This window comes from Arachis ipaensis, chromosome B3 (assembly GCF_059453495.1).
Source record: "Arachis ipaensis isolate K30076 ecotype BB chromosome B3, ASM5945349v1, whole genome shotgun sequence".
NCBI lineage: Eukaryota > Viridiplantae > Streptophyta > Magnoliopsida > Fabales > Fabaceae > Arachis > Arachis ipaensis.
In genome coordinates, this window is record NC_142438.1 from 33,377,389 (window position 1) to 33,404,512 (window position 27,124).

Sequence of the window (27,124 nt, forward strand, 5' to 3'; positions counted from 1 at the left end):
AAGTATATGGAAATATAAAAATTTAAAAGAGTTAGTGAACACCTTCATTCTTAAAATACTATTTATTATATGTAATTTATAAAAAAATATTTTTTATTTCTAAAACTTAAACTTAAAATATTTTAATTAAATTATAGATAACTTATTATTCTAACTAATTTTTTTTGTACACATTCAATAATAAAAGACTGAATCAATTGGTACATTAACACCTAATGATACACTAGTATTTATAATTTGAAATTAGAATCATATATAAATACTAGACAAATTAAATCTGTATATGAAAAATATATTTATATAAAATAATAGAAACATAATTTATAATTTTTTCTTTATTTCTTTTTAAAATAATTAAATTTGTTATATTTTTTTTAATTTAATTTTGGTATAATGTTAGATGAAAGATTTTATGCATCTCCTTAATTATGTATTGTAATTAAAATATTTTTTATTATTATTTTTAAAAATAAAAAATATGTTCTCAATTAGTAAATTAATCAATTTATTTTAAAAATTTATACGCAACATAAGTACATATAATAGAACAAAAGATAAAAATAAGTAATAAGGATGAATAAATTGAAAATAAAATAAAATATATAAAGTCATGAAGAAAATAAAAAAAACTTAACTTATAATAATTTCTCTCTCTTTATTTTCAAAATAACTTAATATTTTTTAATTTAATTTTTGTACATTATTAGTTTAAAGATTTTTATACATCTAGTTAATTATGTATCATTACATAAAAGAAAATAATAATCTTTCACATTCATTACGTGAATAATTATAAAAAAAATAATGTAATTAAATGACTACGTATAAAATATTTATATTGTCAATACATCAAAATTAAATTATATATTCTTAAAAAATTACTTTACTATTAATTATAATTTTCAACTATTGATTACTTTGATTATCTCCCACAATCCCACTCAATTAAAAAATCCATTTGTTATAATATTTATGGTATTAAAAACGTTTTTAACTAAAAATCTTACGAGTTAAAATAAAAATATTATATAATTTTGAAAAATTAAAATAAAAATACCATATAATTTAAAATAAAAATATAATTAATAAATTTTTTATTTCAATTAATTTTTGAAAGAAAAACACTAATAATTTTACTTATATTTAAAAAACTAAACTTCAATTTAGTAATTAATTAATTGCTTAATTTCAAAAGATACATTTTTACTATTTATTATTTTTTTATTGAGTTAATTTAGTTATTTATTTATAATTTTGATACTAAAATAAATTTAACAAGATAAATATTTTTGCATATTAAGTTTAATAATACAATTTTTTTAACATGAAACTAAAAGAATATTATAATTTATTATGGGACAAAAACAATATAACAATGGAAGCAAATATTTACATTCATATATAATCATTTGCTTTACAAAATTTTAGTGGGGCAAATGTCCCCTTAAGTTTCAATGTGGATCCGTCCTGGAGGCCAACATAGTGGGGAGAACAAATGGTGGAAGGATAAGAGATGGTGAGAAGTTACCGATACCAAAATCAAGTCTTTAAAAATGACATGACGACATGATTGAGTGAGAAATTTAGGGTTAGACAACTTTTATTTTTCTCTATGACCACTACAAGAAAAAAGGTCTATGGCTACGCTTTTTTTTTTGCTACGCTTTAAAAGCGTAGCCAAAAGTGATCTATGGCCACGCTTTTATGAGGGTGGCGATAAAATAAAGATTTGGCCACGTTTTTTTTGCTACGCTTTAAAAGCGTGGCGAAAAGTGTCAATGGCCACGCTTTTATGAGAGTGGCAATTGATACAAGATTTGGCCACGCTTTTATTTGCCACGCTTAAAAAGCGTAGCCGTAGAGAGAAACCGGCACGCTTTTAAGGCGTAGCAACAGAGTTTTGTTATTGCGGCGTTCGAAAAACGTAGCCATTTCTTAGAAGCCTTTTGGCACGCTTTAAAAGCGTAGCCAAAAGGTTCCCTCGGAAAAAAAAAAAAAAAAGATAGGGATAAATTAAAAAACCCCTTCTTCGTTTAAAGACTCAGTTCACTTAGAGAAAAAGGTTCATTGTGCTCTGCCCTAACCCATTCTTGTTCGTGCTCTGCCCTAAATCCTCCATCAAAAGCCCCAACGCGACGAGACACTCACTGCCCTAACTCCTCCTCCTTCATTGTGCCTCGCCCTCACTCACCGTGGATGCTCCCCTTTGCCGCTGTTCCATTACTTCGCTGCAAAACCCTAACCCCCTAACCCCTCCCGCGCCACTCCCTTCCTGCTTCTTGCTTCTTTGTAAGTCCTCTTCTTTTATTTCTTTTCCTATTTCACCTTACCCCCTCTCACTCCCTCCCACCTTTCTGTTCATTTATTTTTTACTTTTAATTATCTTTTACTTTTAATTACCTGATTTGTTGAAATCAGGATGTATTGAAGGCAATCTCGTTGAAGCAGAACTGGGATTTGAACGATTTGCGGGTTCTTAATTCGGAATTTGTTGGGAACAGGTTCAGGTTCGGAACGTTTCAGAACTTCGAGTTCAGAATTGGGTTTGGGAAAAAGAGCAATTTTTCTGTGAAATTCCCTTAGCCACAGGCGCCGCAGAAGCAGAACGCGGTCACCGCCGAGGCGCCGCACAAGGCACAGAAGCAGAAGCACTTCGTCGCCCTCTCCTCCTCCTCCTAAATCGCGCAGTCCCAGTGTTGTTGCGAACCATCAGAAGCTCAAAAAAGACGAAGAAGAAAAGAGAAGGTAACTGATTTTTGTTATTTATCCCTTCATTTATTTATCTATTTTGTAGTTTGTGTTCGTGATTTTTTTCCTGAATTGGTTGATAATTTAGTGTGTAATATTGGTGAGAAAATGTGAAACGAAGAGAATTCTATTGGTTGAGACTAGCAATTTCTGATTCGTGCTTGCTAGTTTTAACTTTAATTTATGAAGAATGCACCGCACTGGAAATTGGGTATGTTGAAAATGCGTGATAATTTTTGCAGTTATTCGATGTATTTTAGCAGTTATTCGATGCTTGCTAGGTTTTTGGGGACCCCAAATATAATTTCGAGAGGGTAAGCCTTTGTATTTCTACAGTTAACATGAATATGAAGATATAAATCTGATAGCAGTTTGGAGATTATGTATGTGTGCGGATTAGGATAAGCATATTTTTGTCTGACAAATCGATTATCATCAAAAGCTTATTGACTGTGAGAGATTTTTTTAAAATGGTTTTAGAAAGTTAAATGTAGCATGCTTGCAATCTAGGTAGATCTTTTGGAATGAATTTCCTTCTTCTTTGAGGGTAAGTGATGCCAATTTGAAAATGCAACAGGTTAATTTCCTTTCAGAATTCTGATTTTGCTGTACTCTATGTGCAATTTGGTCTTCAATTTATGAGTAAAGGAAATTGGTTATGTGGCTATGAAAATTAAATATATATATATCTCACATTAGTTAATGTTTACAAGGTTAGTAGCTATAGGTTCTAATGATTTCACTGTCACTTTCTTTGCTTCACACAGTTGTTGGATTAGATCACATGACATGACATGTTGGTAAATGGTAATTTATGTGTGTTTATTTTAAAAATGAGTTTGCCAATATTAAACAAGTAATCTGAATTCAAGTTTCAACACAGAATTTAACACGCAATGTAACTTGTTTTGTTGTTTTGTTCTAAGGCCTTAATCAAAGAATATTTGAATTGTGCAGTGGATCTGAAAGGTTTGGGTCAAATTCATTCTTTCAAGTCCTTTTTTTCTTGTTTAATTCAATTTAGCGATTGGTTGGGTTAACCTGAAAGCCCAACTAGTTTGAGTTCCTGTGTGAGTACTATCATAATTAAGTTAAGCTAGATTAGCGTAGTTTTGAATTCTTTTATATGTTGTGTGTGACAAAGGGGACTATGGAGACGAAGTAACTGGAGACACTAAAAGATTTCCACAGGGAAAGAGTGAAGAGTCTTGTTGACGCAGGTGCTGACTTGATTGCCTTTGAGACTATCCCTAATAAATTGGAGGCACAGGTTTATGCTGAGCTTCTTGTGGAAGAAGACATACGCATCCCTGCATGGTTCTCTTTTAGCTGCAAAGACGAGACCCATGTGGTTAATGGTGATCCCATTCAGGACTGTGCTTCTATTGCTAACTCATGCTCACAAGTCATTGTAGTTGGAGTCAACTGTACAGCTCCTAAATTTATTGATGGTTTGATTTCATCTATTAAAAAGGTGACACTTCAATTTAATTAATTGAACTCCTCTTTTATGTGTTTTACTTGTGTATAAGTATTAAATGTCAAAAGAAATTTAATGGCAGGGTACAAGTAAGCCTATAATTCTGTATCCCAACAGTGGAGAGAGTTATATTGCTGAGACCAACCAATGGGAGGTGAGTGAATTCCATGATACTATATATAATTATTTCTAGTTTAAGTCCTTTTTATTGTCTTTATATAATGTGGATCCCACTTAATTGAATTTACGTCCACTTGATGATATATGATTGTATAGAATGAATCACAAAGTAACATTTAAAAAAAAATTAGAACTAATAGAAGCTGAAAGTAGACTTGCTTGAACAAAGCAATCATGGAAATGAAGGCGAAGAAGGGAAGCTCCCATGCGAGCTTCTTTGCTCACAGCAGAGTTCATTGTTGACTTAATTGTTGAAAGTGTATTCGGACATTTTGTGGCATAAAAATTAGATGACAATTGAGCTGGCTCTAATCCTATAAGACACATGAATATTAAGAAATCAACTTTGCTAATTGGAAATGCCATGCTGGCAATGAGGGAAAGGTTGGAGAACTACACTTTGCCGGTTATTAGATATGATTTTGCAATTTCTTGGATTATGATATTATTACAGGGACAATAGTAAGGGCTTTATACTTTATATGAAATTGCATCCCATAATTCATTGGGCTGTAATTTATTTTTTAGTTTAAATCAGTCTGAGTAGTTTGGGATGAATTTTTGTTGAATATGATGCTAGAGCATAGATTATAAAAGATGATATATCTAACTTAAGAGTGTATAACGTGGTTGCTAGATGTTGAAACTAAAATCCAGTTTCCTCTAATTAATACTTTGTTGATCTTAGCATGGAATTTGCCTCTTGTAATTGACAGGGAATGAAACTGCTTCTAACTAGTCGGAAGAGTTCCCTTGGTCGAATTCTAGTTAAGACCTGCAAAAAGAATAAGCCAAATATTAATTAGATACTAATTGTTCGTGTAAATATCAAAAGAGATACAATTATCATAAGTCATTACCAGTTTTCAATTCTCATGTTCATCAGGTCATAGCTACCGGACTGACTACTTTTAGTGAACCAGAGTCTGATCCAGTCTGGCATTATTTCAATATACAGGTTTGGAAATTTTTTTCGTACCCATTATTTGAAATAGTCATTTATTTTCATATTTTGCTGCTAGAGTTGTTGTAACTTTGCATATATATTGTGTAGCTCTATAGCTCCCCTATCCAATGTCCCTTTTACTTTTAATATTCTCTCTTCAATTGCAGATCTTATCTTGTTGGTGGTTACATTAACCAAGATTACTTTTTTCTTATGATTTAGCTTTATGTTAGGGATGCATCTAAGAACTGGAAGTTGGTTCAGTCGGAAGGGAATAGTCGATTCTCTCTGAGAGCCATCAGAAAATCTGATCTTGCTGGACTATACTTCAACCGAGAAATAGAAGGGTATTGTAGATTTCGATGATCATCTTGACGATATAAGCAAGTAAGTGCTTTTGCCAGGCAGCACGTTATATTTTGGTATTATAATTGATTACACACAATCTATAATGATGAGAGCAGAATGCAATTAAACCAAAATTATTTATCAACATTCAAATTGGTTTCTTTTGTTCTGCAGGAAAGACTGGGCCAGCTGTAGCAGCATGATGGCAAAGTAGAACTAAAGAAGCATGATTTCTTGCACTATTCTTATCTGTAAATGTTCTTCATTATTGATTACTAATGAGCTTGTACTGATGTTTGTGCCTCGGCCATTGAAATTTTATGTTAATATGTACTTTATAAACGTGCTTTTAATTTCTTAGTCAATGCCCCAATGGTCCTTATGTTGATTTCTGGCAAAATCATGGTGCTGTTGTACTTCCATTGTATAGTTGCATTATTAGTTATTGATATCATTGCCTTAATGTGTACAGATATTTCCTTCTCCTTTTTCTAAATTATATTCAAGTTTAAGTGCTAATTTTATTGGGGAAATTCGTTAGTTACATTGATCATTGTTAATTGAGCTCCAAGTTTTCTATGCTAAACAGGATTTTTTTTTCAAATTTGACAAGGCTATTGGCACGCTTTAAAAGCGTGGCCATATATCTCTATTGGCACGTTTTAAAAGCGTAGCCATATGTCTCTCTATTGGCACGTTTTAAAAGCGTAGCCATATGTCTCTCTATTGGCACGCTTTAAAAGCGTAGCCATATCTTGTTATTGGCACACTTTAAAAGCGTAGCCATATCTGGCACATATGGCTACGCTTTTAAAGCGTGGCGATCTTTAAAAGCGTGGCAAAAAAAAAAGCGTGGCGATAGATCACCAAAAGCGTAGCGATAGAGCAACCGGCACCCTTGCAGTTGTGACCCTTTCAAAAGCGTGCCGATAGTTCAAAAAGCGTGGCGAAAAGCTATCGCTACGCTTTTTTGGACTTTTCGCTACGCTTTAAAAGCGTAGCAAAAAGCTTGTTTTCTTGTAGTGGACCCTAAACCCTAATCTAATTCCTCAGCTGTGATGAACCCATATGGGGTGATTCATATGGGAGGGAAAGCATTTATCTTTTTGAAAAAAAAAAAAGTTAAATTGGGTGAAAATTTCACGTCGGTGATGATTCTTCTTATATTCTAGTCTGTATAGATATGACTAAAATAAGAATAAATGACTATTTGTACCCATAAAAGATGATAATGTTCACATATATATATCCATGATAGATTGAAACTGATCTTGTACCCACGAAAATTGCCCTCCATGAAACAAAAATACCCTGTTTTAGTTATGCACTTGCTTCGTTATTATCTGAAACTACATGGCATCCCCAACCCTCCAAAACCCTACTTGCGAGGATGAAGCGAAGGTGCGAAAGGACGGAAGAGCGGCCATAGCGGCAGAAGAGGAGGAAGCTGCTGCCATGGAATAGGGATAGACGGTTGAAATTAGAAATAGAATTAAAGAGCGATAGAATTTTAGAGGGTTGGGAGTGCCACATAGGTTCGGATAATAACAAAACAAGTGCATAACTAAAACAGGATATTTTTATTACACGAATGGCAATTTTTGTGGGTATAAGATCAATTTCGATTTATCATAAATACATAGTTCAGCGTTATCATCTTTTATGGATACAAATAATTATTTATTCACTAAAATAATAACATAAAAGTTTGAAAACAAGAAAGATATGAATAAAAGAATAATATTAGCATGTTTTCTTGTAATTTATGCACTCCAAACAAATAAAGCCTTTCTTGTTTCGGGATAACCTCAACGTCTCCACAAATATTAGACAGGTTTTCTACATTATTAAATATTAATCTGCAGCTTTAATATATTTCTCCTTAAATAAATTTAGTATTAGTAATTTAACGTGAACAATAAATAACATGTAATTATGTTGTAGACACAAATATACTTGCTTGAATTCTATAAACATCATGTCTTGAATTCGATCTCAAAAACGGTATGTATATATTGCATATTTTATAATAAATTTTTTTGACTATCAGTCACCTAAAAGTAAACCCAAAAGGGACAAGAGATTAGGTGTTGACTCTCTATCCTCATATTAAAACCTCAAAATAAAATATATTTACACTATGGATAAAGTAATAAAAATGTCTCTAAAATATTTAGACAATGACAAATATCAAAACCACAAAATAAAAATTTAAATGTGTAATAAACAATAAAAGAAAATATTATTTAAGAGTTAAAAATAATTTTAGGTGCAGATGTTGAGAATCAAAGTCAAATCTTTTTTTTATTTTATTGTTTGGATTAATAGTCAAATTAGTCTCTGAAATATAAGGTATTTTTTGAATTCGTCCTCAAAAATTTTTTCAATTAAATTGGTCTTTCAAAAATTACGAATTAATCATATCTGTCCTTCAGTTACTCTACTCACAATTTTCGAACGATTGATGCTGTGAAATGTTAACTAATAACATACATAACACAACATGTTCAATTAGATGTTAACTAAATAAGTTTACGAAAATCTATCAATTTAATCACTATATTATATTAGAAATATGATTTTTGTAATTGAAAAAAATGACTAAATTAATAAATTTTCACAAACATATTTGGTCAATATCCAATTAGACATATCAGATATTATATAATATATATGTTATTAATTAATATTTTACAACATCAATCTTTAAAAAAAAGTTATTGATGAAATAACCGGAGAATAAATATAATTAATTCATAATTATTGAAATTTGATTAAAAAATTTTTTAGAATAAATTTAAAAAATATCTTATCAAAACTAATTTAACTATTAACCCAAATAATAATATAAAGAAAAAATTTGACTTTGATTCTCAACATCTGCACCTAAAAAACATACTACACCTACCAACATTTAAACACCCAAAGAGAAGGAGAATAGTTCGTCAGCTGCCCCAAGAGGATACAAGCATTGGAATGCAGACTCGAGAAACGTTGAAACCGGGTGAGTGCACTAGAACCTACCACCATGAATCATCCATTGCTATCGCAGTAATTCTTCTTCTTTGGTTTGAATTAGACATGCAATTTTCCCAATAGAGACGCACAAACATGAGGTTTACTGCGTGCTAGAGAACCAAACATAATGCTAGAGAATTCATGATTGCCGATGCTTGATAGACTGACACATCAAGGATGTAACATTTGAGGGAGAGTGCTTAATAGTAATACTACACCAACTCCAGAAGCTAACAAGTATCAATGACTATCCCAATCTAATGCGAGGTAGCTTTGATACCTATTGCTAGTCCAAATGAGTTATTATCGTCTTTGTTCTCTATGATTAAAGATACAAAGTATGTCTTCCTTTATGCTTTTCGCAATATGTGTAGGAGGTGATCTAGGTCATCTTATATTCTGTTGATCTTGCTGCTTTAATTCAGTTAAGATATGGGCGAGGTGATTTTCTGGTCGAGGAGTCCAAGTGAAGCTGCAACTGGGAATTCTATTTTTGATGGTTCTAATGTCTTAGAGAATGGGATCAATTTCCTAAATTGAGCCACTAGATTTGAGAATTTCTAATATTTGTAAGCAATTTGATTCTATGATGATTTTTTTTTTCAATTTTATAATGTTTGCCATGATAGCTTCTTCCTTTATTGGCAATGTTCTGTCGTAAAGCTAGAGCTTGCTTTGAAATTGATTGCTGCTCCTCCTTGTAGATTTCCATGGTTGTCTCAAATCGCCATTGTTGCTGCTCTAGAGTTGGAAATAAATGAGAAGGTTGCGTCTACATTCATTTTCAGCCATTCTGGTGGTGGAGGTCTCCAAATTACTGGCACTGATTCTACTTTCCTCTTCTCTTTTGCCACATAGTTGTTGGTTTCTTGAGATTTGTAGATGTCTTATTCTAACAAGTTAGCATGAATTGGCGTAATTCTAGAATTAGAATTTGTGTGCCTAAGAATTTTTTCATTTCTATCCTTTCAAATTGTCCAAGTTGTGATTCCTGTCCTACTCTATTCGTGCTTTACCTTCTCTCCAGTTCAAGTTATGATTTTCTTAGAGTTTCTTGCAATCAAGATGTGATTAATGATACATTTTGTTTTGTTGGAGTATAATAAGTTTGAGAGCCAAACAACATGACCCTGTTCCAATCGTAAAGTAAGAGTGCATGCTCTACAGTTTCTTTCTCCTACAAACACACAGGACATTTGCTACACTCATTAATTTTCTTTTTTGCCAGATTTACCTTGACTGGAAGATTGTTGTGTGTTGCTTTCAGTTTGATGTTATGAGGCACTCTCATGTCCCATATTTCTTTCTCTATATCTTCTAAATTAGAACTAGATGAAGGCATGCTACTTAAGGTTCTTTCCAATTTTTTTTTTTTTTACTATGTGGTATTCCATCTTGATTGAATACTCACTATCCTGCCTATGAGGCCAAATAAGCTTATCTTTTCTTTTGACTTTGCTGATTGGGGTCTAAAGTATCATATCAGTTGTGTGAGTGGGGAAAATTCGTTGAACCTTTGCTCTATTCCACTCTTGAGATTTTGAAATAAGCTCTTCCACTTTCATGTTCGTCGATCCCATTTCCCTCTCCTGTTCTCTAATATGTGTTGCTTTTGAACAATCTTCTTCTTTGTTTAAGGTTGTTTCAAATTCAATACATGCTTTTTTTTTAGTTTTGTGCCTCCCAAAACTCATACATTACTTTGAGGATTTGCACCCAAATAGCCTCTGGATTCCTGATGAGTCTCTAAGCTTTCTTGGGTAATTGAGCAAAATTTTGAAAATGGGATTCCTTGAAACCCATTTACCCTTTTCTTTTGCTAGTGCATATCTTTGTCTAGGCTTTCAGTGAATATCTTTGTCCCTTTTCTGATCCCTCTATTAAAATCTTGCTATCTTGGCATAATTTGTTGCAAAAAATTTTTGAAAATCTTAAAATGCTCAAGGCATAGGAAGGTATTTCTTGAATAACTGCTTTTATGAAGATTTTGTTTTTCTGCTTGGTTTAGTAGGCTCTCTTTTCCACCCTTAATTTCGCTTTTTACTTTTTCTATTATCCAATCTAGAGCCTTAATTCTTGACCTCTCCTATTGTGCTGGAAGCCCAAGGTACTTTCCAAGATTATCCTGAAAGAAATGTCCAGAATTTCTTCTCTGTTAACTATTTTTTGGATGAAAATCTAGTTGCCAAATGTGATCTCAAATTTTTCAACATCTATCATTTGACTCGAGACAATGATGTAAGTGTTTAGGATTGAATAAGCTGGTATAGCTCCTCCTCATTTACTCCTGACAAGATGATGCAATCATCAACAAATAGAAAGTGAGTAATGGTTGGTGTTATGGGACTAATTTAATCCCTGAAATGAGTTTTTTCCTAAGGACTTTATTCATGAGAATAAAAAATACTTAAGAGGCAATACTAAAGAGATAAGAAAAAAGGGGATCTCTCTATCTGAGTTCTCTTTGCGGTTTGACTTTCTTGGATAAGAGGTCATTGATATTAAATTTGTAGCTCACACTCTTGATACACCCCATTGCCAGCTTAATCTATTTCTAGTCAAAACCAAAATCCTTTAGCACCCCTTCTAGATAGTGCTACTCTATGAAATCATAGGCTTTGTTTGTGTTCAATTTGATCCTCAAGTCTTGGGAGCTTTCTCTTCCTTTGCATGTTATTCTTGAAATGCTTCTTGTACAATAATGATGTTATCTTGAATCATCTTATCACTGACAAAGACACTTTGAACCAGAGATACCAACATTCTTAGTTGATAAGCACAAGATAAATATACTCAAGAGAAAAAGCGAATTGAGTATTAATGACAAATTAAAAACTTTGCAAAATATAGATGAAAACTTAAGTTGTGAAATATAAACTTGTGAACAAAAGCAACATACTTATATTTTTCGTAGGTTTATAAGCGAACTTCAATAATTTAAACTACATACTTAATATTTTTTGTACTACTTATATAAAAATAAATGAAAGCTTTAAGGTGAGTGGTTTCGTATTAAAACTTTTTCAAAAGCTTGAACAAGTTTTCAAACACTTATAAGGAGCTAAATTTTCACACCACTTTAGAAATGTAAATAGCAAGAAAAGGAAAGAGTTTAAGGGTTAAGAAGATGAGCAATCATGATATATTCTGGTTTGATGTAACCTCTCACCTTCGTCCAGTTCTTCCCACCACCAAGGTGCGGAGATTTTCACTATATTACCAAACTTATAGGACACTTGATAAACCGGTACAACATAGAGCACCTGATGAATACCTCATAGTATATGGTCATGACTTCAATTAAGCCACTCCACTTAGAGACTTCTTCTTTAAGAACTCAAAGTAATACCGATTTCAATTATTTTTCTTTGAGTGCTTAATGATCTTAGGTATCCTCATTGACTATGGTGTCTAGCAAGACTCACCACTTAGAGAAAATAACCTCTAAGTCCCTCAAAAATCAAGAAGAGTTACAAAATCTTCTTTTACAAAGTGATATTAAATTTTAGAAATAACGAGCTCTCTCAAACGAGTATATGATTATAAATGAAGCTCTATGAGTAAACTCAAGTATATTTCTCAAATTTTGATAAAACCATTTTGAAAACTTATTAATTTTGATTAACATAATAGCATATAGATATGAAAAAGTTGTGGTGCAGTAAAGCACAATCCAAATACCTCTATTTATAGGCCTTGGTGCACTCATATACATTAGTACTGAGTGGGAGTAGCCTAATCATCAAACACACATTTTTGGTAGGATTTTTGTGTCCCAAAGACATATGATTGATCCTCAAAGCATATCATCGATCGTCATAGCTCAAAATACTCAAATTTAGATTCACCACCTCATGTGGACCGATCTTGCAAATTATCGATCCTCTTGTTCATTTTTCAACAAAATTTAAATTTTGAACTATGGTGCCTTGTGCATTATTAGGTTGGGTCCTACTCCTCATAATCTATTATAAATAGGTTAAAAATCATTTTACTTTGATTAAAACATAATTTGAACTTAAGAAATGAATTTAATTTACCTTGATAAGTAAAAACTAATGTCCTACAACTAAACCTTGCTTGCTGGACTTCTCCTTATCATATCATCTTTATTACATGCATAATTGATTCTTTGATGAGTTTGTGCTTGAATTTTATGCTTAAATCTTCATGTAAAAAATCTATTTTTACCCGTTATAAAACTTTATATTTATCAAAATTACTCATCAAACTAGATGTTATATTATAGAATATATGTCATGTATTTACTTTTCCATTTACTATACAATCAATTAATAGATTAGGTTAAATTCATGTACACTACAAGAAAAACGCAGAGTACCGTCGGATTTAGCGTCGAAGAGTAGCGGTAAATTTACCATCAAATTTACTGGCGGTAACGAAGTCGAATTCATAAGGTTTAGTAATTACCGGTGGATTTATGTTTCCGACGATAAATTCGCCGGTAATATTTGCAGGAAAACAAAAATCATTTGGCGCGTCTTTTAGGGTCAGATTTACCGTCGAAAAGATCTGACGGTAAATCCACTTAGTGAAATGCTGTATTTTGGTGACCCGTAATGGTTTACTGTCGGATTTTTCAACGATAAATGGGTCGTAAATTCAAAGCGCGAACCCTCTTCTCCAGTCATTCGAATTTCACTCACTCTCTCTCTCTCACCTATCCGTTTCCTCCCCTCTCCCCAACACCACCATCTGCCGCCGCCGAAACCACCACCATCACTGCCCCCTCTCTGTTGCCATCAACCCACCACCGAGACCCCTCCCTTCTTCTTCTTCTCCCATTCTTCTCTTTCCCTTTAGTCACACCCTAGCCCTCGCGAACAGCCACCCACCATCACTGCCACCACCTCTTTTCCATCTTCTTCGTTGCCGCTGGCAACCACAAAGTTGTTGCGACGTCACCCCCTTTCCTTCTTCTTTCCCTTCCTTCTGTTCTTCCTCTGGTCGAACCACCCTCGTTGTCCCAGAGACCACGAAAGCTCTAGCCCTTGCCGCCGCTGTCTACCAAGTGCCGCCGTGTGTAACACCTTTACTATTAGAATGTTACGCTTCCGGCTGCGCCACTTTGATAGCAAATGGTATTACGATGACTTTATATACTTAATAATAGAATAGGAGCCTTTGACGTGAAACCGTATCGCTGTTTTTTTTAAAAAACCGAAAAAATACTTTATCTTGAAAATCAACAAGCATATCCATATATACAAAACCTAATCTTAGTGTGTGTGTGGTTTTTTTTTATTATTTTAATCCAATATTTATTGAAAGAATTTTATTCTTTTTTAATCATATTTTAAGTTATTTTAAAATTATTCATACACAATAAAATTATATTTTTGGTATAGAATCAAAGTGTTTCTTCCATTCCAACCCGAAGTTCTCCCGAGATCATCTGAAAACAAATTTCCTATCCAAGTAACCCATCAACAAGAGAGTCTATCATCACTAGCTAGTGAAATTAAATGCACAATTGAATAGATTTGATTAAAGCATTCACGTTACACACTTACACGCATACCACTACCGCTATTACACCAATAGCAGGTGATTGCGATGAACAAAGTAATAACTATTAAGTAATATGCATTAGGTTTTTTTGGTCACGGGGGCTCTGTGGAAATAGCCACTGCAGGTCTGTCTCTCGTGAAAAGACTGATTAAGCAATTGGTTGAATATTGCAGGGCCCTTTCTTGCTCAAACATTCATGATTTGATGTCCACTTCTTAATGAGTTTGCGTTCGGTGGATTTCCCTTCTCAAAACAATGATATAAAGGACAATAAGCTCCTGGTGTCCATTACATTTAAAATGTAATAATTCTTTAATAAACTTTTTTTCCACATGCATCCTACAAATTTATAAACTAATTATCAGGATTCTGGATTATTGTTGTTCAAAAATTTTAAGGTGCCCAAAATGATTTTCATAGTAGTGTTTATCGAAGAAAATATATCTGGTGAATTGCTTTTTCAAATATATATAATATGGATTTTTTTTCTTAACTTTGTGATGTCAAGGTACGTCTCTATATAAAATAGAATAATATTGAATATTATGTCAGCTAAATTTGTTTAAGTAATTTATATTTTTATTTAAAAAAAAAAGGTAAATTAGAAAGAGAAACTGTTATGTATAACGTGTTGATATTATATACTGAATACCTAAAGTGTATCTATAATAAAAAAACATAAAATATACAAATTACATTAAATGACAAATTATATTCAATCAAATTATAACGGCTGATTTTTTTTTGTTATGGAGGGGGTGTAGGTGCTTTGCAGGGTTATGAAAGATGGGGGTTCTATACGGTTATGTGGGACAGCTTTTTTATCAGAATTGGTGTGGAGAAATCGGACCTTCCGGAGTTCTTTGTTTTCAAAAATTTATATGCAAATCGGATGGTCCGTTTTGCTTGGAGGAGATGAAACTCACATAATGGAAATCCGACCCTGCGATTTCTCATTGAACAAATCGGATAGTCCGTTTTGTTCGTTGGAGAAGTAGGTAGTAGTCGCATGGTCCGAGTTGTGCAAGATTTTCATTTTTTTTTAATTCACAGTAAATGAATCTCTTATCCGTTTGGTTTTGATTTCTTTGATATTTGGATTTTTTTTAGTTCAAACAGATGAAACAGAAATGGCTGAAGGAGGAAGAAGATGAAGGCTTCGAAGCTTGTTGGGGAAGAAAGGGAAAGTGAAATTCCAGTACGCATGCAATAGAGGGGGTTGGTTGTGTTAAATGGGCACCGTCTCTAGGGAGCACCTGACCAACGACACGTGGGTGGGAGTAGCAACAAATCGGACGGTCCGCTTTGGCAGCAGGAACTCACACAGTCCGAGTTGTATCTTTCCAGTCGCACAGTCCGAGTTCTATTTTCCTTGACACCACCCCAATGTCAAGCACCCCTCCTCCCCCATATAAGCGTCTAGCACCAGCTATGCCTCCATATTAAAATTCAAAAGTGGCCTGGTGATATCAGTTCAAGATTCGATATAATTTGTTCTTTTTATTCAATATTTTTAGTTATTAATTTAATTATTTTAATCTAATAATTTAATAATATAATTTAATATTTTTAAATATTAATAATAATTATTAATAAAAAATAATAAATTCTATTTATCCTTTAATATTTTTTTTATAACAAGAAAAATGATAATAAAAAATACTACACTAACAAATATAAAATCAACTACTTCTATATGGACAATGATATACCAAGTCTCACTAATGAGCTATAACTCAAATAATATAGTTTCTCTATTCTTACCTAAAAATCTCGGCTTCGAGTCTCACTCTTCGAAGTCATGAGATTTCAGGATAGAAACAACATGAGTGATTTATTTGTATTAGATTCTATAAAAACAAAATTATATAATAATTAATTTGAGTATATATAAAATATTTTTGTTGTCACACTCGGTTATAATTGGCTATTAAATTTATCCTGTAAAACATAGTTCGGAAAGGGAAATAAAGCACGATCATTATATATTATGACACATTGGCACTTATATCCAGGATTCCAAGTTACTGGCGAAAACCATGATCACATCTCACCCTTTTACGCCCATGCATCATACACCATAATTAGCTGGCTACCTATAAAATTGCTACTATAAATTGAAGCGTTTGAGACAAGTTTTATGAATGGGATGGATAAGTATCTACAGGCCACTAGATTTACCCAGCTTACTTAATTCAGAAATTTTGTTTTTCCATTCAATTTAAAAAGAGAAAAAAGAGCCATGCATTGGGCCTTTATGTCTTTATGATTCCCGTACAAGAACATGGATAATATGGACGAATTTCCATTCGTGATTAATTATAAATGGTTTGACTTCGACAACTTATAATTAGTCAATAGTCATGGTTTTTTTCGCGTAATCACGGGATTTTACTTTTTTGCTTGGTAGAGAACCCTTTGTAAGGAAATTCTCTACCGAAGGAAAATTAATAGTCGTTCGTGAGTATTTTTGATAGTCATGAGCTTCACTAGTTTGAAGAGATGAATTTATAATTTGGTTCTAAATATCAGACTAAAATGATCGGTTCAACTCGATTAATTAAGAATCTACTACTTGGTTGGTCTGTTTTAAAATAATATAAAAAAATCAGTAAAAACATTAGTGAGTTAATCGAATCGATTTGATTTTTTAAAAGTTAATCGATTTAAAAATAATAAATAAAAAATAAATTTTAAAATTTATATATTAAATTTTTAATTCTATCTGTTCAATAACTTGACTCAGTTTTCATAATCTAGATTTACAATAGGCAAAGTCGAGTTATTGAATCCGTAGCCCAAAACAATGAGAATGAAGTCTTGCTCGCTAGTATTGAAGATGTCTCTTTCTAGTTTTTACTAGTAATTTTAATTAACGAAAACAAAACAGTGCACGGACGAATTTGTCATTTTGATCCATGTCCCACAAGCACAAAATAAAGATAAAAAGTAATTTGAATTAGCTATAACGATACCTTACTGTGATTTTCCCAAATGAAAAAAGTTAGAAAAAGATAATCCCATTTGAAGGCTTTATTCGCTAATGGCAAGCACCATCCAAATAAACAAACATTGCAGGGTCCCCGCTTGCCCCCAAAAGCAATCCAATAATATCGTTGAACCTACTAATCAATCTAGTCTAGTCATTCACCCCTTTCAAAATATACAGTGCCATTTCCTTTCTCTATTCCCCATGCATTTTTTTCCTCAAACAACAAAACAAAAAACATATATTTTTTTAAATATTAATAAAATTTTGGCATAACCTCAATTATTATATTTTATTATGTTTAATTTTAAGAACACCCGCACATTATATATTTAATATTAAAATATATAATATATTCTCTATTTAAATATTAAAAATACAATTCATTTTTTATAAATGGTTTCATTCTCAAAATTTTAAAAAATATCGTAAAATTTAATATTTGAATATTACACTAAAATTTGATTAATATCTAAAAAAAATTAGCCAACAAAAAACAAGTGCATAATATCTTAATAAATAATAAATTTTAAATTTTAAATCCTAAATTTTAAATTTTAATGATATAAAAATAAAATAATGATTAAAAATATTAGTTAATATTTATAAAAAATATTAGATATCTGACATCTCTCATCATACTCATAAACTTATTATACTGACACACCATTTGCTTTACTTAGGATAGTTACAATTGTCTCTTGTTTCTTCCTTATGCTCTCCAAGTTCCAATGGAGATTGTAAAATTCTTGTACTTGAATCTTCTCGCGACTTTCACATTCTCAGTGGTTTTAGCAATGGACCCTTATTCAGAGGCACTCCTGGGCCTGAAATCTGAGCTTGTAGATGATGATAACACACTGCATGATTGGAAAGTACCCTCTCAACAAGGGAACTCAACAACAGAATCCTATGCATGTTCTTGGACAGGTATCAAGTGTAACAACGACTCAACAGTTGTAACCTCCATAGACCTCTCAATGAAGAAACTCGGTGGCGTAATCTCAGGGAAACAATTCACCATCTTCACAAAGCTTGTTGATCTCAACCTCAGCTACAACTTCTTCTCTGGCCAGCTTCCAGTGCAAATTTTCAACCTCAAAACCCTGAAAAGCCTTGATATCAGCAGAAACAACTTCTCTGGTCACTTTCCAAATGGAATTTCCAGCCTCCAAAATCTTCTTGTACTTGATGCCTTTAGCAACAGCTTTTCAGGTCCATTGCCTGCAGAACTTTCGCAGCTACAGAATCTCAAGGTTCTTAATCTAGCTGGGAGTTACTTCAGTGGACCAATTCCATCTGAGTATGGTTCTTTCAGAAGCATTGAGTTTCTTCATCTTGCAGGGAATTCTCTCACAGGGAATATTCCTTCAGAACTTGGAAACCTCAAAACAGTGACCCATATGGAGATTGGTTACAACAATTATGATAGTCTTATACCGCCACAATTGGGTAACATGAGTCAGATTCAGTATCTTGACATAGCAGGTGCAAATCTATCAGGCCCCATACCAAAGCAACTCTCCAACCTCACCAGTTTGCAATCACTATTCCTGTTCCGGAACCAGCTCACAGGATCAATACCAAGTGAGTTGGGCAATATCAAAATTCTCACAAATTTAGATTTATCTGATAACTTCCTTTCAGGGTCTATTCCAGAGAGCTTTTCAGAGTTAAAGAACCTAAGACTGCTGAGTCTCATGTACAATGACATGACTGGCAATGTTCCACAAGGCATAGGTGGACTTCCGTCCTTGGAAACCCTTCTCATTTGGAACAACCGGTTCTCCGGATTACTTCCACAGAGCCTGGGGAGCAACTCTAAACTCAAGTGGGTGGATGCATCCACAAACAATTTGGTTGGCAGCATTCCACCGGACATTTGTGCAAGTGGAGAGCTGTTTAAGTTGATCTTGTTCTCAAACAAATTCACAGGAGGTCTCTCCCCTCTCTCTGATTGTTCTTCCCTTGTTCGCCTTCGCCTCGAAGATAACTCATTCTCCGGAAGGATCCCTCTCAGATTCAGCCATCTTCCTGATGTTTCATACGTTGACCTGTCCCACAACAATTTTGTTGGTGGGATTCCCTCCGATATTTCTCAAGCATATCAACTTCGGTATTTCAATGTATCTTATAATCCACGATTAGGAGGCACCATCCCCGCACGACTATGGTCTTTGCCCATACTTCAAAACTTTTCATCATCTTCTTGCGGTATTTCAGGTGATCTTCCTCAGTTTGAGTCCTGTAAGTCAATTTCAATTATTGATCTAGATAGGAACAACTTATCTGGAACTATACCAAACAGCTTTTCCAAATGTCAGGCTCTTGAAAAACTGAACTTGTCGAACAACAATATGATAGGTCATATACCAGAAGAACTAGCCAGTATCCCTGTTCTTAGTGTTATAGACCTATCAAATAATAAGATCAATGGCCCCATACCTGAAAAGTTTGGTAGTTCTTCAAGTTTACAACTTCTCAATGTGTCCTTCAACAATATCACGGGTTCAATTCCAACAGGGAAGTCATTCAAATTGATGGGTAGCAGTGCATTTGTTGGGAATTCTGAGCTTTGTGGAGCACCACTTCGACCATGTCCTGGTTCAGTTGGAATATTGGGGAGCAAAGGAACATGGAGGCTTACCCGTATTCTGCTACTCTGTTTAGGGTCGTTAGTAATCCTTCTAGGAGTCGCTTTTGGAACACTTTATTTAAGAAGAGGGATCAAAAGTCAATGGAAGATGGTCTCATTTGCTGGACTCCCACAGTTCACAGCAAATGATATTTTGACAAGCTTCAGTGGCACAAAAACAACAGAAGTTCCATCACCATCACCACCTTTGGTTTCAAAGGTGGTTCTCCCTACAGGGATAACAGTCGTAGTTAAGAAGATTGAATGGGAACAGAGGAGCATCAAGGTCATGTCGGAATTCATAATTCGCCTTGGAAATGCGAGGCACAAGAACTTGATCAGATTATTGGGGCTATGCCACAATAATCAGTTAGTCTATCTTCTGTATGATTACGTGCCCAACGGGAATTTGGCTGAAAAAATTGGAAGGAAGTGGGACTGGGCAGCTAAGTTCAGAACTGTGGTTGGAATCGCAAGGGGACTAAGATTCCTTCACCATGACTGTTACCCAGCCATACCCCATGGAGACTTGAAATCAAGCAACGTTGTGTTTGATGAAAATATGGAACCCCGTTTGGCTGAATTTGGGTTCAAACATCTGTTAAGGTTGACCAACGGCTCATCTCCTGCTACAACCAAGTGGGAAACAGGTATAACAAGTAATTCTCTGCATTTGCATGTGCATTAAATAATGAAAACATAATTTTACTGTTTTCACTTTCTTTACTTATCTCTTCAAAAAATCATGAAAACAAAACATTGAAAATAGAAATGAAAATGAAACAAAAAAAATAAAACCACAAACCAAACAGGATCTAAGTTTGTTACTCTACCTTGTCCAGATTATGTAGAGAACTAGCCAACTATTGAAACACTCACATACCTATCTGTCAATTACCTAACTCCTTTTTCTTTCTCTGTTTAATTATACTGATTTGTGTTTATTTTTGGATGCAGAATATAATGAAGCCGTGAAAGAGGAACTCAGAATGGATGTCTACCAATTCGGAGAGATGATTCTGGAAATTTTAACTGGAGGAAGGTTGACTAATGCAGCAGCTACCATACAAAACAAACCATGGCATGTTCTTCTCAGAGAAATTTACGACGAGAACGAAGTCAGTTCCGCCAATACAATGCAGGAGATCAAACTGGTTCTCGAGGTTGCTATGCTTTGCACTAGCAGCAGGTCATATGATCAACCGTCGATGGAAGATGCTCTGAAGCTTTTGTCAGGGATCAAACCTATAGAAGATGGCAGAGCTTAAAAAAAAGATAGTACAATTTTAATCGGTATCATTAATATTGAAAGCCATTAGAGATATATAAATTCTCACTAAAAAGTTTGCACGTGTGTAATTAAATGAGTCTGTAGTTTGTATTTGTATAATATATACTTCCCATTATTTGAGTGTGACATCCCATTCTGTCTGTGTTGCAAAATCAACTTCATAAAATATTTGGAATATGGTATTCATTTGGCTCCATAATACTCCCTGCTGTCACACTCTCTTTTCGTGTCAGTAAATATTCTTTGTTCTGACTATTACATCAGATATACTTATTTCAAACAAGACAATATTGTGCATTTGAAAGAAGCAATTCAACGTGGAATTTCAGGAACAATTTACCTCAACATTGTTAGCATTAGCTTGCCATTTGTCTTCATATAAGCATTCAGAATTTCACCCAGTTTAAGAACATGTATAAAAAATCAGCATTCAGAATTTCACCCAGTTTAAGAACATGTATAAAAAATCAGCTCTATTTCTGCCAAGAATCATATTCATTGTTGAAGAGTTTCAACTTTTCAGAGAGTATTTGCCTAACATCAATGTCGCAAGCGTTTGAAGTTTAAACCGTTATCGAATTCGCGGCTTCCAGGAATAAATAACACCTTTTTACCATCTAAGCCAATACTGAAGTTAGTGTGAAGCCAACAATGAATCATTGTGAAAACCAGTCTTAGTTCAATGAAATTGCATTTATAAGAATTAAGAGGCTTAACAAAATATTAATATACGGAATCCCTAGCTGAGCATCTAAAAAGAAGAAGAATAAGGAGCAAGTCAAAAAGCTCAACATAATTTTTCAGAAAAAGGAAAAAAAAAATCATCCTCCCAGCCCGTATCTTATTGGTACAACTATGATAAAGTAACATATATACTGAAACTTTTTGAAGAAAGATTTGTATTTCTCTATCAAGTAAATACAAATAAAATAAAAGAACAGTCTGGTTTGATAAATTATACAGAATTGATATGAGCATTCTAGATTACATTTCTACCCAGAAAATTCTAAATCCTAAGCCTTTGCAACGAAGCATTAAGAACATCAATAATTCCATCAAAACTACCAAACTTGGAACTCACCACGTCAACCTTAACTCCAAGCCTCTCGGCCCCAGCCGCCGTGACAGGCCCGTGGGCCGCAACAACCAAACCTGGGCACCTCCTCCTCACCTCCTCAAAGTTCAGCCCAAACTCCCTCAGGCTCTTCAACAGGCCCTCGACCTCAGCACTGCTCGTAAAAACCACCGCATCGATTCCTTCATCCTCACTCCCCTTCACAATCCCCTCCGCGCACCGCGGCCCAGCCCACCGCGTCTCGTAGGCCTCCACCCGAGCTGGGGCCCATCCAAAATCCCGTAGCTCCTGCAGGAAGGCCGGCACCACCGGTGGCTCCTCCAGGCCCACGACCAGTGGGACTGGGCAGAGCACTCTCCGGCCGCCGCCGGGCCCCAACGCCGCCGCAAGACTGCTCGGCGTCGCGGTCGGTGGAACAAGAACCCTAATTCTCTCAGAATTGGAACAGATTCTGGAGAGGAATTCGGCGTCGATGAGCTCGGTGTCCTTTCCGAGGGCGGCGACGATGAAGGGGTGGCCAGAATGAGAGAGCGGGGGGATGCGGAGGGCGGCGGCAGCGGTGTGGAAGGCTTGGATTGCGGTTCGGGAGGTGAAGGCGATGGCGGAGAAGGGTTGGAGAGAGTGAGAGGAGAGGTAAGGGGCGAAAGAGGAGGGTGTGGGTTGGATGGTGAGTGTTGGGCACCAAAGTGGGGAGTAGGCGTTGACGGTGAGAAGGTGGGATAACCTTTCGGCGTAGTTGGGGGGAGTGGTGAATGCCACGATGGGGTTTTCTGAGGTGCCTGTGGATGTACACGTGAATGCTGTGGTGATGGACATGGTCGTCAACTTCTTATTTCTTCGCTGTAGTTTTGGGCTTTTGGCGGTTCATTTCCATATGAAAGGCACCAATTATCTGTTTTGATACGGATTTTAATAGGCAGCTCAACTTTTTTATGGTGGGATGTTCATGTTCCTAACAGAAATTACATTAATTAAAGATTAAAAATAAAGAGTTTATGCATGTATAAATAGGGACTTGATATGAGATAATATTTTTTTTTATATACTACTAATATTTTTTTTCTTTTTTTTATGTTGCTATATATATATATATATATATATATGTGTGTGTCATCTCTGTTATATTGAAATAATTATATTGATGAATATTAATATTAGAGTCTTTTATTTATATTTTTTATTTTATATTTATTATCTCTCTTATTTATTTATTTTACAATACGTTATCAGCACGAGATTCTGATCAAAAGTTAGAAAAATTCAGTTAACAAATTTTCATTGTATTAAAGTTCTCTCATCTTAAATTTAATACTCTTGATATATTTAAAAATAACTACTTATCATGGATACTAGATGCCAAAATTTATCTTGATTCAATGGATCTTAGAGATACCATTAAGCCAGAAAATAATGTATTCCAGAAGGATAAATTCAAAGCCATATCTTCCTTTGTCGTCATCTTGACAAATGATTGAAAAATGAATATCTCATACTAAAAGATCCTGCAGATCTGTGGAAGAACCTTGAAGAAAGATATATTCATCAAAAGACAGTGATACTTCCTCATGCCCGATATGAGTAGACACACTTGCGTCTATCGGACTTAAATTCATAAATGAATACAATTAAGTAATGTTCCGAATTACCTCACGAATGAAATTATGTGGAAAAAAGATAACTGATAATAATATGTTAGAAAAAACTTTCTCGTCTTTCCATGCTTCAAACGTGCTCCTACAGCAGCAGTATCGAGAAAAAGAATTTAAAAAATATTCTGAGCTAATTTCTTGTCTTCTTGTTGATAAACATAACAATGAATTGCTTTTAAGAAATCATGAAGCGTGCCTAACTAACGCCGTCCTATTTCCTGAAGCAAATGAGGCAAATCATAACCCCAAAAGAGGTAAACAACAATGTTTTGGTAACAAGAAAAATTATGGAAGAAAAAAAAAATTATGTTTACAAGAAATAATCTAACTAGAAGTGGGATAAAGAAAGAAATAATGGGCAAACTAAATCAACAGAGGATAAATGTTTCCATTGTGATGGAAAGGGCCATTGGTCGCGTACCTGTCGTACCCCGAGACACCTAGTTGATCTTTATCAAGCATCCTTAAAAAAGAATGACAAAGGAAAGGAGATGAATTTTGCTTCAAAGAATGTTGCTGAAAATTACACCACTCATTATAAAGTATTTGATTTCTTTGAGGATCTTGAAGGAAATATTGGCCATTTAATCAATGATGGAAAAGTTTAATATGTGGGTTTGTTAAAGTACTCATGTAAATAAATAATGTAAAAAATTTTTTATTAATTTTTATTCTCAATGTATTTGAATTTCAAGTATGATGTATATAAATAATGTTTAATAAAATATTTATATTTATGAATTTCAAAATCATTAAATGTGTCAAGTTCTAAAATAATAATAATAATAATAATAATATTTTAGTATATGACACTATTTTATGTACAATACTTTTTAGAAAAATAATTCCAATCAAAAATATAATTTTACTGTGCATGTATTGCTATTCATTTTATTATTATTATTATTATTATTTGTATTTGAAGAAAATGATAAGGATATATAATGAAGATGTTTGCCTTGCGGATAGTGCACGTTTGCATACCATTTTTAAAAGTAATATATATTTTACTCATCTTGTACCAAAAGAAGAATATGTTAATACTATTATTGGCTCAAGCAATGTGATAGAAGGCTTCGGAAGAGCTATAATTTTATTTTCCAAAGGAACAAAATTCATAATAAATAATGCACTATTGTCTGCCAAATCTCTAAGAAACTTGTTGAGTTTTAAAGATATTCGCCGAAATAGATATCATATTGAAACAATGAATGAGGGATATCATGAGTACTTATGTATCACAACTCATGATTCAAATAAAAATGTTATATTAAAAAAGTTGCCCTCACTTTCTTCTGGGTTATATTATACTAAAATTAGTGCAATTGAATCACATGCCATTGTAAACTAGAAGTTTACTAGCCCAAATAAGTTCATAATTTGGCATGATCGATTGGGATATCCTAAAACAACCATGATGCGGAGAATTATTGAAAAATCTCATGGACATTCACTAAAGAACCAGAAGATTCTTAAATTCAATCAATTTTGTTGTGCTGCATGTTCTTAGGGAAAGTTAATTTTAAGGCCATCACCAATAAAGATTAGATTTGAGTCTCCTGAATTTCAAAAAAGGATTCAAGGCGATATATGTGGACCTATTCATCCACCATTTGGATCTTTTAAATATTTTATGGTCCTAATAGACGCATCTTCGAGATGGTCATATGTATACTTATTGTCTTCTTGCAACTTGGAGTTTGCGAAATTACTTGATCAAATTATTCGATTAAAAGCACAGTTTCTATAAAATCAAATCAGAGCAATTCGTCTTGATAAGAATTAGAATTGCAACGTACTAATTAAAACAACCACCAACTAAAACAAGATCTGCAACCTCCATTCAGTCATTGCACTGCACAATTATCCCCAATTTAACTAAATACTCAACTAAGTGATTATGCATAAAAAAATTAAGCAAGATCATAAATGAATAAACTAAATCATATTGATCTAACCAAGCAAAGGAGGGAAGGGACATCTCTGAATATAAACAAATAAAAAAAAGCAAAAAAACAACCATTACTTTCGGTATGAGACTTTGAGCAGTGAGTAATGAGCAGAGTATAGGGGAGAGGGAGCAAGAATGCCAGCGATGAGAATGTCGGCAGACGACAGATGACATGTGACCAGGCGATGAACAGGATGTCCCACGATGTGTGGCAAACGATGCCAGAGAAGCTTGCGATTTGCGAATATACAGAGGAGTTGGAGGTGATCGATTGGACAGTGGAGAGACGACTAGAGTAAGAGGGACAACGGCGGTGAGAAAAATGGCGGAGATAGTGGAAGCTAGGGTTTCTTTCTGTTTTTAGAGAGGGAAGATGGAAGAGGAAGTGAGGGCTCAAGGAAGAGGGAACTGGGAAGGGGATTAGGGGTTTTGTGCAAATCTAAAAATCGGCCGAATTTCGGTTCAGTTTGACGAGACAGTTTTCGGCCAGTTTGGCGATCCAATAATGGATTTTAGAAAGAGTGGTTATGGCTTCTGTCCGAATTGGAATCCTTACCGGTTCACAGTTTGACCGGTCGGTTCAAACCGATTTTCAGAACATTGGTTATTTTAAATTAATACTCTCAATGTAAAATCCCGATTAAATAAATAATACATTAAATAGGGGCCGACAGGGGTAAACAAATTTAGAATCATAATTTGAAAATTTAAATGTGATATTTGAATTCGAAGGATTTTTTCGAGTGAAAAAATGTACTTTTTTGTAGAAAAATGCGTAAGGACGCGTATTGGAAAATTAACCGGCAGTACCGGCTTAGACTGTCCGGTACTGTGAGTGAGAAAATAAATTATGAGCCAAAGAGATTAAGAAAGTAGAATTGATGATTTGGGAAAGTAAAAATAATTAAAATGCAAATTAAAATACTAATCTTAGGTTTTTGCCTAAAATTGGGTCAACGGGTCAAATTGAGTGAACCGGGTCCAAGTGGACCCAAGCTCGCATATAAATACCCACACTTAAGCCACAACTCATAATTTACTTTCCCCATTTTGATGAGCAACGTGAATGAGAAGAGAGAAAGGAAGAACACCAAAAACCCTAACTCCCCACCAACTTCAATCTACCATAACTTTCTCTTCGAAGCTCCGATTGACGAGCCATTTGCGATCATGTGTCGCTCTCCTCACCCTCTTCGATTCTATCTAGGTATGATGGTGAGTATCTCGAAGTCCTCTTTCCAATTTAGTTTTCCCCTTTTAATTCGTGTTTTGGTTTGGGTTT

General features: G+C 34.1%; 2 protein-coding genes and 2 long non-coding RNA genes across 12 annotated transcripts; 3 read left to right on the forward strand and 1 right to left on the reverse strand.

Moving 5' to 3' along the window:
* The first annotated feature begins 2,038 nt into the window (after window positions 1-2,038).
* LOC148570254 (uncharacterized) lies at window positions 2,039-6,175 on the forward strand. The gene is made up of 7 exons (XR_015907046.1): window positions 2,039-2,289; window positions 2,419-2,745; window positions 3,893-4,222; window positions 4,311-4,382; window positions 5,295-5,366; window positions 5,577-5,741; window positions 5,877-6,175. It is a non-coding gene; the product is annotated as an uncharacterized LOC148570254 (long non-coding RNA).
* Window positions 6,176-8,633: 2,458 nt separating this feature from the next.
* LOC110269634 (uncharacterized) lies at window positions 8,634-9,758 on the forward strand. Of its 2 annotated transcripts, none has more exons than XR_002358403.2 (4): window positions 8,634-8,706; window positions 8,782-8,987; window positions 9,095-9,289; window positions 9,425-9,758. It is a non-coding gene; the product is annotated as an uncharacterized LOC110269634 (long non-coding RNA). The 2 variants fall into 2 exon arrangements; XR_002358404.2 differs by having other exon boundaries at window positions 9,146-9,289.
* An 8,063-nt stretch (window positions 9,759-17,821) lies between these two features.
* On the reverse strand, window positions 17,822-23,148 carry LOC107630216 (uncharacterized). Of its 8 annotated transcripts, none has more exons than XM_088509228.1 (4): window positions 22,249-23,148; window positions 20,878-21,375; window positions 19,687-20,502; window positions 17,822-19,486 (listed from the first exon to the last, which is right to left on the reverse strand). In XM_088509228.1, exons 1-2 carry the CDS (start codon window positions 23,056-23,058, stop codon window positions 21,280-21,282), a joined length of 906 nt encoding a protein of 301 aa, XP_088365354.1. In that variant the 5' UTR covers window positions 23,059-23,148; the 3' UTR covers window positions 17,822-19,486; window positions 19,687-20,502; window positions 20,878-21,279. The 8 variants fall into 8 exon arrangements, with proteins under 8 accessions (XP_088365354.1, XP_020974310.1, XP_020974314.1 ...); XM_021118651.2 differs by having other exon boundaries at window positions 19,687-20,505; XM_021118655.2 differs by adding an exon at window positions 21,508-21,539 and having other exon boundaries at window positions 19,687-21,121.
* Window positions 17,880-21,363, forward strand: MOL1 (Leucine-rich repeat transmembrane protein kinase family protein). The gene is made up of 2 exons (XM_016333297.3): window positions 17,880-20,526; window positions 20,834-21,363. Exons 1-2 carry the CDS (start codon window positions 17,973-17,975, stop codon window positions 21,142-21,144), a joined length of 2,865 nt encoding a protein of 954 aa, XP_016188783.1. The 5' UTR covers window positions 17,880-17,972; the 3' UTR covers window positions 21,145-21,363.
* Window positions 23,149-27,124: the final 3,976 nt, after the last annotated feature.